At 46.3% G+C, this 10,165-nt stretch overlaps 1 protein-coding gene across 3 annotated transcripts in view; it reads right to left on the reverse strand.

Annotated features, from left to right (window-relative positions):
• The window catches only part of LOC102037670 (transient receptor potential cation channel subfamily V member 2), a 13,381-nt gene that overhangs the window by 285 nt on the left and 2,931 nt on the right, over positions 1–10,165 (reverse strand). For all 3 annotated transcript variants that reach the window (XM_005424485.3, XM_031059801.1, XM_031059800.1), the window contains 13 exons: positions 9,497–9,630; positions 8,714–8,866; positions 8,132–8,272; positions 6,941–7,239; positions 6,354–6,530; positions 5,756–5,914; positions 5,545–5,640; positions 5,006–5,076; positions 4,567–4,732; positions 3,266–3,332; positions 2,879–3,186; positions 1,193–1,311; positions 686–780 (listed from right to left, as the gene is read on the reverse strand). In XM_005424485.3, coding sequence (XP_005424542.1) covers positions 686–780; positions 1,193–1,311; positions 2,879–3,186; positions 3,266–3,332; positions 4,567–4,732; positions 5,006–5,076; positions 5,545–5,640; positions 5,756–5,914; positions 6,354–6,530; positions 6,941–7,239; positions 8,132–8,272; positions 8,714–8,866; positions 9,497–9,630 — 1,985 coding nt within the window. The remainder of the gene's footprint in view (positions 1–685; positions 781–1,192; positions 1,312–2,878; positions 3,187–3,265; positions 3,333–4,566; positions 4,733–5,005; positions 5,077–5,544; positions 5,641–5,755; positions 5,915–6,353; positions 6,531–6,940; positions 7,240–8,131; positions 8,273–8,713; positions 8,867–9,496; positions 9,631–10,165) is intronic.

The following is a 10,165-nucleotide window of genomic DNA, read 5'->3' on the forward strand; positions in this document are numbered from 1 at the left end:
GCTGACAAAGGGACCCAGCTTTAGAAGGGTGAAGGCTCAGGGAACACCCAGCACACCCCACAGAATCTCCTAAGCACTGCGACCTCCCCAGCTCTGGCAAACTGGCACCCGGGGGAATCTACACTGGAGGTTGTGCCCAAATCCACTGGAGCTCCTGGCCAGGCCCTGCCAGGCTGAACAAGGTCTTTCTAACAGGGAAACAGCTCTGATTTCCACAGAGCTCCTTCCCAGCTCTACCAAGGGAAGCAAACAAAGGTCTCAGGCAGAATCTGACAGCATTGCCAGAGTTAATGCCCAAATTCAGGCTCTGAAAGCCCTGTGAGTTTAACATCTGCAGGACCAATGAGCCTGAATTTTACCTTTCCTAGGAAAAGCCTCACATATTTGGGCTACTGAGCCAAAAAGAAGAGCAGCCCTTGCTTTTCCTCAGCAGCATTTCCTGCCCATTTCTCCCAGAGCTGAATAGGAATGGCATCTCCTTCATCCTCACTTTGTTCCCAAACTCTGGCCAGCCCCAGACCTACACTAAATCTTTATTTTCTCAGCTCACAAGGGATGCTGCTGTGGGGAAGCAATTTCAAGTTGGCCTGCCTGGAATGCCAAAGACATAACAACATGCCAAGAGCAGTTTGCTGAGCAGGAAGCTGAAAGGAAACTGCAGACCTTTCTTCATGATTAAATTTACCTTCTGGATTTAGTTCTGAATCATTGGTGCTCCCAGGTTCTTCCTTCAGAACTCCCACATCCTTTGCCCAATCTGTCCATTTAATTTCCTCTACTCTGGAGAGACAAAATGCCACAAGACTCTGATGCCTGGAATGCAGCATCTCAGGGCAGATCTCATTGTTCTGCAGCCTCCCAGCCCAGCTCATCCTGCCAACACCACCCTGATGGTTTTTTTGAGCAAAGATCTTCCATACTCAAAGCTCCATGAGGCAAAATATCTTTTCTCCCTGCATATTGTCCACTGGTCTGGTTGGTTTCAAATTCTCCAGCTCAGGGAATTTTCTTAACACAAAGGTGGCAATGCTGGAGGAACAATTAAATCTCAAACCTCCAGCCTGGAAATCACCAACCAATTTGGGTGTAGCCAGGAGTGTGTGGTTGATCAGTGCTGAAATTCCCTGTGCTGCTCCAGGCTGTGACCCCGCTGGAGCTGGAGGGTGAGGGGGGAATGGGGACTCTGCCTTACCTGAAGCACCACCTCTCATCTTTCTTGTTGAGCCCCACGGACATGAAGCAGCCAGATCTCCTCTTCCCCCCCTGGCGCCACAGCCAGGCCTTCTCGATTTCCAGGATGGCAATTGCCCTCTGAAAGAGCAAAACCCACAAAATCAGAGAGAAGCCAGGGCACAGACAGAGCCCAGCCTAGCCTCTCCCCACTCAGAAACCCCTTGGGCTTGGAGAATCCCCAGGGAACCCAACCCCAAAGTGCTCCTGAAGTGGAACCCAACCCCAAAATGCTCCTGGAGTACTGCCCCAGGTTACCCCTGCAAAGAGCTGAAAATACACCTAAAAATGCACCTGAAGTTCAGCTGTAAATACACCTAAAAATGCACTCCCGGGGTGACAACTTAATATAAAAGGCACATTAATAGCTGAGCTTAGGACAGACATGTAGCATTCATATTTTCTGAAAAAAAAATCCCTCAACCCAAGGTTTTTCTCCTGGGAAGTTGAGAAGCCTCAGAGAAAAAGGCAAACAATAATTATGTGATTTGCTTCTCCTGTGTTTTGCTCCTTTGGAATGTGTTTGGAGATTGTTTACCCACAGGTGATTGTTTCGTTGGATTCTGCTGTGAATTATTTTGACTCACTGGCCAATCAGGGCAAGATGTGTCAGGGCTCTGGAGAGTCAGGAGTTTTCATTATTATCTTATTTATTTCTTCATTATTTCATATTATCATTATATTAGCCTTCTGTACGTATCCTTTCTGTATTCTTTAGTATAGTTTAGTTTAGTATTCTATATCATAGTATAGTTTAGTATTCTATATTCTGCATTATATATTTGGTATTAGTTAATATAATATAGTAGCATAAAATAATAAATTAGTATAATAAAATAATAAATTAGATTTCTGAGGACATGGAGTCAGGTTCATCATTCCTTCCTGCCACGAGGGCACCCCACAAATACAATGTGGCCTGAAGAGAGAAATAAACAAGCAGGATGGGACTTGATGGGCTAAAGCTGGAATTGGACAATGAACTCCAAGATGCAAATGGAGCAGAACTTCATAAAAATGAGACGTGACCTTGTGTCCACTTTGTGCCCATTTTGGTTCATCTTGGGTGCAGCCCTGGCTGGGCTCTTCTGCTGCCCAAGGTGCATCCATTGAGGAGATCCTTTTAATAAATCTCCATTCTATTTCTTAACTCTGTCCAGTCTCTGTTCCAGGTCAGCCTTCACAAGGCATCAGTGTAAGGGCATCAGAGAGGAGCCATGCAGAGCTTTGCTGGGCTCCAGGGCCTGCTGGGGCAGCTTTGTTTGCAGGGTAATTGAATTGTAGCTCTAAAGAGACATTTCCTGCCCTCATTCCAGCAGGCTGAAGAGCTGAGTGAGGCTGCAGTGCCACAGACAGATTGCTTTGGCTCCCCCAGACCCAGCCTGGCTAAGCTGGGCCCAGCTGGTCTGTGCAGCACAGCTGGGACACATCAGCCTCCTGCTGGGCTGGGAGCACCTGGTTACAGCACCAGGGTCAGGCTCAGAGCGCACCTGAGGTGAGCTCAGGGGCCAGGCCCTGACACTTTTTCCTCTGGGGATCAGGTCTGAGCAGCTCCTGTGTTTTCCTGGGAGGAAGGCAGTGGCACCTGTGACTCTGGGCCTCACCTGCAGGGTTTTGGGGCCTCACCTGCAGGGTTTTGGGGCCTCACCTGCAGCTTCCAGACGCTCTTGCTGTAGCCAGAGATATCCGTGACGGTCTCGCTCATGAGGGCAATCAGCATGTTCAGCAGCAGGATGTAGGTGAGGATCACAAACAGCAGCAGCAGCAGCATGACAAAGTACCTGAACCTGGCGTGCTCCTGGAAATCCAGGTCCCCCATGCCGATGGTGATCTTGAAGAGCTCCAGGGAGACGCTGAGCAGCCCCCCGTACATGGCGTGGCTGCCCGAGCTCTCCAGGGGAGCCAGGGACTTGTTGTGGGACACTGAGGGGGCATCGCCCATCAGCGTCACCAGGGCTGGGGGAAAAACACAACCTGAGCCCTCAGGGAAGGGATTTGTGCAGCCCAGCCCACACAGAACCCAGAGAGGGCTCACCTGCAGCAAAGCCAAAGAGGAAGATCATGTAGACCAGGAGGAAACGCAGCAGGTCTCTCATGATGGTCTGAAACACAAACCAGGGGAAGTGCTGGGCTTTGTCTCGCATGAAATCACCAGGATGACCTCACACACCACAAACCAGCCCTCAGGAGCACTGACAGCAAGGTTTCCACCTTTTATCCAGCGTGGAAAACTGCTAATATGTGTTAAATTACTTCCACAGGTAAATAATATCATTGGCAGCTTAATCTGACAGTGCTATGAACTTCTTTGTTGCTCTGTTAATATAAACAGTTCTTTGAAACAAATAAATTCCCTGTTAGCTCCCACTATGGCTGTTTCCAAATAGTTTCAACACACACCCCCCTCTCCTTTCCACCTCCTTTCACTTTACACAAATGGTGACCCTGGCACCTCGTTTCACCCCTGCTCTGCCTTTCTAGTCCCAAGTTCCTCTGTGGATCTGGAAACAGTTCTGAGGCCAAGCTGAGCAGCTCCAGGGAGCCCAAACTGGTTTTCAGTGCTGTTTGGAGCTGGATTTTGGCACACAGGTGTCAGCTGCCATCACCTGGGCTGTTCAGCAGAGCCAAACGAGTGATTTGCTGCAGCTGCAGATGAAGACACTGACCCAACCTCATTCTGCAGCACCTCTGCTTCCACAGGACACCAATCCCAGCTCCTTCACTACTTGCACCTAATTCCTTTTTGCATGTGCTTGTTTTACTGTGACCACTGCAAACACTGCAGGCAAAGTAACTGAAGGTTTGCAGGCAGGCAGAGCAACGAATGAAAATGGCTGTTTGTTTTTAATAGGTATTAATAGCTGTATTGATTCCTATCTAGTTCCCCTTCATTTCATCCTCTATGATGAAATGCTCTCTTTCATCCTCTGATGAAATCCTCCTGATCATGCTGTAGGATGAACAGTTGCCTCTAGGCATCCTCTACACAATTTGTTCCAACACCAAAGTTTCTGTCAATTCCCTGTTCATTTACCAACTGCACAAAAAACAAAATTTCAAGATGTGTTTTTTTGGTTCCTGAGGACCAATTCTCATTACTCAGGAACCAAAAAACACATCTTGAAATTTTTTTTTTTGGTGGCAATACCAGCCCACATCCTCTCCCTGCAGGGGTTTTTGGGCCGCTCTGACCTTCTGGATCATGACGAATTCTCATCACTCAGGAACCAAAAAAACACATCTTGAAATTTTGGTGGCAATACCAGCCCAGAGCCTCTCCCTGCAGGTTTTTTTTGGATACCTTCTGGATCTGCAGGTTTTTTTTTTTTTTGATACCTTCTGGATCATGACGCTGTAGATGCCGGTGCGCTGGAAGCCGCGGGTGTAGTAGAGGGTGTTCACCCAGCCCAGCAGCAGGGAGAACACCATCACTGCCACGTAGTTCTCTGAGCTGGCTCCATACAGCACTGCTGACAGCAGCAGGGAGAAGGCCTGGATGAAGCTGGAAGGGAAAAAAAAAAAAAAAAGGAATTGGCAGTGGCTCATCTCGGCAAAAATGGCCCTTGCAGATGTGCTCTGCAATAAAACACATCTGGGGAGGCTGAGAGCAGCACACAGAGCCCACCCAGCAACAAAAACAGGCTCAGGACAAGAGGCAGCAGCAGGGCTGCAAAGAGAGGGGCAGAGGAGCTGCTTGTCCTGCTCTGTGGTAATGCTGGGGCAGCTCAGCTGCACAAAGCAGCAGCTCCGGGCTGTGGCAGAGCCCAGGACTCACATGAGGATCTCGATGCAGCTGTCAGAGCACATGGTCTTCAGGGACTGGCGCCTCCTCCTCAGGTACAGGCTCTGGGGAGCAAAATCAATGCACCATTCATCAGAGCCAGGCCATGTGAGAGGCACAGCCCTGCCCTGCCCTGCCCCAGGCAAAGCTCTGCTCCATGTGCTCCTCCTTTCATCTCCAAGATCCCCAATTTCATCTCTCCCAGATGAAAAAAAGCCCTCATTTATAAAGGGCAAGGATAAACAAGGGCTGAATCATGCCTCAGCCCAATGTCTTTATTAATAGCCTGCATTAAATGCCAGGGAGGCATTTTAATGCCATAAATCACAGAAGTCTCTCAGAATTATTTGCTGTTGTGGAACTGTGATCCCCCTTGCCCAGCAACCTGGCTTGTTCTGCCCCTGCCAGGTCACAGTGAGTGTCCCAGAGCAGGATTCCTCCCGCACATCCTGGTGTCAGGAGAACAACAGAAAGGGATCTGTTCCCTTTTTCCCCCCTGTTTTACAATGGAACCAGACAAGAGATCCCCCTACCTGGGCAAAGATCAGATAAATGCCTCCTAACAGGATAATGATCAGTCCAGAGACCCACAGGAAGCCTCCAGCTGTGAACTCCACTGGGAAGGAAGGCTGCAAGACAAAACCAGAACCACCCAAAGCAGTGGAGACGGGCAGGGACAGCGATGCCAAGCACCCACAACTTTTAAATCTGCTCCATCCATCCCAACAAAAAGGCTGGACCTACCTTTACCCTCAAGGGCTGATAGTATGCAATGGCTGTGAAGATGATCATGAATGACAGGTAGGAGACAAAGCTGAAGTAGAACCTCTTGGAAGCAAAGGTTTCCCATTTTTGCTGAAGCAGTTTGTTCAGTGGCTCCAAAACCACCATCTTGTACCGGTTCTGTGGGGAAACAAGGAACCAAAGTGCACCTGTGTGCCCCCAGGAATGGGAATTCACCTGAGGATGGTCTTTTTAAGGGCTGGAGCTGTGTGGATTCCACTGGGGAGTCGTTAAGGGGTTATTCAGTGTGAAAGATAATAAATATTGCATAGAAATCACTTCATTGAGGTATTTGAACAAACCGAGGCTTAAGACAACAAAAGGATCAAAATTTCTCTCAGATTATGGATGGTCAGAGCCATGCCAGGCAGCCTCCAAACAACAAAATCTGCAGACAGCCCCACTAATCACTCCTTTTCCAGAGAAACCACCACCTGAAAGCGCACATGAACTTGAAATGCCACAATTTCAAATTAATGCCACAATAAATATCCCGTTGGCTCCCCACTATGAAAAAGGAGAGAAAAAGCCTGTCCTGGAGCTGAGGTGAGAGGCTCACCGGGGTGTCACTGCTGTAGGCCAGGATCTCCAGCACAGAGTTCTCCTCAAAGCTGTCCAGGGAGGACAGGTCGTAGAGGGACACATGGATGGGGCCGTAGGTCCACTCGGTGAACTTGCGGGACAGGTGCCGGTACGGGGGCTCCTGGATCTCCCTCTGGATGATGTGCCTGAAGATCTGACACAAACACAAGCCTGTTCTGTGCTGCAGCTGCTGAAGGACACCCAAAGCAGCACAGATGGAGCTGGAGCTCATCCAGCACCTGGGTCTGGCTAAAAGCAGGGAAACAACCAAATCTGGCTGCCCCAGGAGTGGGGACAGTTTTGGAGCAGGGACAGCAGGGACAGCTGAGGCTCTGCAGGACACAGCTGGGTGGCTTGGAGGTGCCCTCCCTTTGTGGTCACCAGTGGCACTGCCCCTGCCAGCAGCAGCAGCACGGGTTGGGTGTGAGAAGCTCCAACGCCAAACCCCACTGGACACCAACCAGGGGTGCAAATCCCACCATCCCTGCTCCTCACCAACCAGGGGTGCAAATCCCACCATCCCTGCTCCTCAGCACCCCCAGGGTCCCCTCTGGCTGTCCCCACCTCCACTTTGCCTGTCTTGGCAGCAAGCTGCAGGGGATTTAAGCCGTCATAGTTGACAATCTCCTCCAGTTTGCAGGTGGGGTCCAGCTTCACGCCCGCCTTGAGGATCTCCACGTAGGTGCTGCTGACAAACTTGGTGTTCTCCTCGGTGTCATCTGCAATCATCACCAGGGCGTGCAGCACCGTGTTGCCCTGGGTGTCCTGCTCCTGCAGCCTGGCTTTCTGGTGGGGGTTGTTCAAAAGGTAATCCACCACATCCAGCTGGTTGGTGCAGGCAGCCAAGGACAGGGGAAGCTCACCTGAGGAGATCAGGACACAGCATTTGGAGGGGAAGCAGGAAGGGGTGAAAGAGGATTCAAGAAAGGGGGGGAAAGCAATCCTAGAAAAATATGTTAAATATACAAAGTATATAAAAATTATAAAAATACATTAAAATGTATAAAAATGTATAAAATATATTGAAATAATATATAAAATATATAAAAATAATATAGAAAATATTAAAATGTATAAAATTATATTAAAATAATGTATTAAAATGTATTAAAATAATGTATAAAATATATATTAAAATAGTCTACAAAATATATAGAAATATATAGAAATATATAGAAATATATTTTAATGTATAAAATGTACAAAGAATATTAAAATAATGTATTAAAATATATTAAAATAATAGATAAAATATATTAAAGTAATAGATAAAATATATTAAAATAATAGATAAAATATATTAAAATAATATATAAGAATACACAAAAATATATTAAAATTATTTATTACATATATTAAAATAATATATAAAATATAAAAAAATATGCAAAAACAGCCCAGAGTTTTGTCACTGAAACACAGAACAGGTTCTGCCTCAGTGTCTCTGGATCCTGAAAGGGTTTTACAATAAACAATTACTCTATTTCAGGGGCAGCTGAAACACTTTCCCACATCTCAAACTGATCTCTCAAATGTGAACTAGCCAAGTATTGCTGTCTGAAGCCACTCAGACAGGATTAAACACATAAACCCAAGGATGATGGAAATGCACAGTGAACAGCCCAGATAGGAAAGGATTCTGCTTTTTAAATAAGTCAAGGGCTTGATTAAAGGGCACTGAAGATCTAGAATTAGTGGCATCACACACAGCGAGGCAATAAAACCCCCAAAGGAATGTGTTCCACAGTGACTCACCAAAATAAAAGTAAACTCCTTCTTTCTTCTTCCTGAAGAACTCCCCGTGGGCCCTGGCGTGGACATCAGCTCCGTTCTCCACCAGCAGCTTCACCATCTCCAGGCTCCTCTTCTCGATGGCAATGTGCAGGGCAGTCTGGCCTGGGGCACAGCAAACCTGTCACTGTGCCACCCCAGGGACAGCAGGGATGTCACAGCCTCAGGGTGGGCTGGGCTGGCAGCTGAGGGCTTTCCACAGCCTCAAAACCACCAGAAATTCAATACCAGGGCAGGCAATTCCCCCTGCCTGGCACTGAGATCCCAAACAGCCACGGGAGGGTTGAGGCAGCCAAACAAACTCATTCAACAATCACAGACCACTTCACTTTTACAAGTGCTTTTTATACTTTCCCGAGTAAATAATCTCACTTCTTGGGTTATTAAAAGCACGTATCATTCCTGTTTTATAGACCAAGGAGGGTATAACTCAAGGCTGGAGGAGATACAGGAGCAGAATCAGAAATAAGGGGTGGGGAGACTGCAGGAGCTCCAGGTCCCTTCTTTTTCCTTTTCCCTGCTCATCTCACAGGAATCCTTCCTTACCTCTGTAGAAACAGTCAGAGCAGGACACGTTGACAAGGGGCCTGGGGTTCTGTGTCTTTTGGTCTATTTCCAGCAAGACTGGGATTGTGTCATGTTTCCCATTTTTCAAGTTCAGCGGGGCTTTCATTAAGCAGGTCTTCCCAGTCTTTGCATCTGGCAGGGAGAGAGGATTGAATGGGCTGTGGGCGTGCTTTGCATCTCTTGATTCAGAGATCAATTACAATATTAATTTTAAAAGTTTTTATCAGTATTTTTAGCAGTCCTAAGGCAAAACCCTTAGGATATATTCAATTAATGGCATTCTCTGTGGTGGTGGTTGTTTCCCAGGATGAGGGAAGAGATGAGAATCTTGACTCCATGTTTCAGAAGGCTGATTTATTATTTTATGATATATATTATAGTAAAAGAAAATGATATATTAAAACTATACTAAAGAAAGAGAAAGGATTTCATCAGAAGGTTAGAAAGGAAGGAAAGGAGTGATAATAAATTCTTGTGACTGACCAGAGCCAGCTGGACTTTGATTGGCCATTAATTAAAAACAACCACATGAGACCAATCACGGATCCACCTGTTGCATTCCACAGCAGCAGATAATTATTTTTTTTACATTTCCTTTCTGAGGCTTCTCAGGAGAAAACACAAAAGGATTTTTGATAAATTATGTCCGTGACAATTCTCCACCTTGGGGTGAATGTAAGGAAAATAAAAGACAGAGGGCAAAGAGGAAGCAAAGAACCAGGAGCACATTCCCTGCCACCCCTGCGAATAAAGGGGATCTACCTGTGTACTCGGAATTGGTGAGGAATTTGGAGTTCCTCCTTAAGTACTCCAGCAATCCCTCCAGAGCCTGCGGGCTGCCCCTGACCACGGCGCTGAACAGCCGCTCCCTGTCAAAGCGATTCGGGTCCTTCTGGCTGCGGGACAAAGGCAGGGAGGGAATCAGGCAGGAATTCCGGGGGGGAAAGGTGGAAAACGCCAAGTACTCGGTTTTGAAATTTTTTAAAAATTTAAAACAGTTTCATAGTAATAAAATGGTTATAAATATAGTAATATAATTAGACTAATAAAAATTTGGATAATTGGGATTTAGGACAATATTAGGTAAAAACAACGAAGAGTTACGGACAGGCCAAGTACCTTTTCTGAGCAAAATAAACCCCAAAAAGGACCCACGTTAACAGAGGAGTAACTTTTAAAAACAATAGCTTGTTGCATATTTATACACTTCATACATGATGCATAAATTCTATTTAAACAAAGGATTCTGTCTGGTCAGTGTCAACTTCTTCTTCCTAATTTTGACAGCGTCTTCAGGGCTGAAGGAGGTGGGAAGAAGTTAGTTTCTTCTAACTATAATAAATTATATTAATTTATTATAATTTATTATAATTTATTATCGATAATATTTATTATCGTAATGTTTATTTATAATATTATAATATTATCTAT

The sequence above is a fragment of the Geospiza fortis genome, unplaced genomic scaffold, assembly GCF_000277835.1.
Source record: "Geospiza fortis unplaced genomic scaffold, GeoFor_1.0 scaffold538, whole genome shotgun sequence".
NCBI lineage: Eukaryota > Metazoa > Chordata > Aves > Passeriformes > Thraupidae > Geospiza > Geospiza fortis.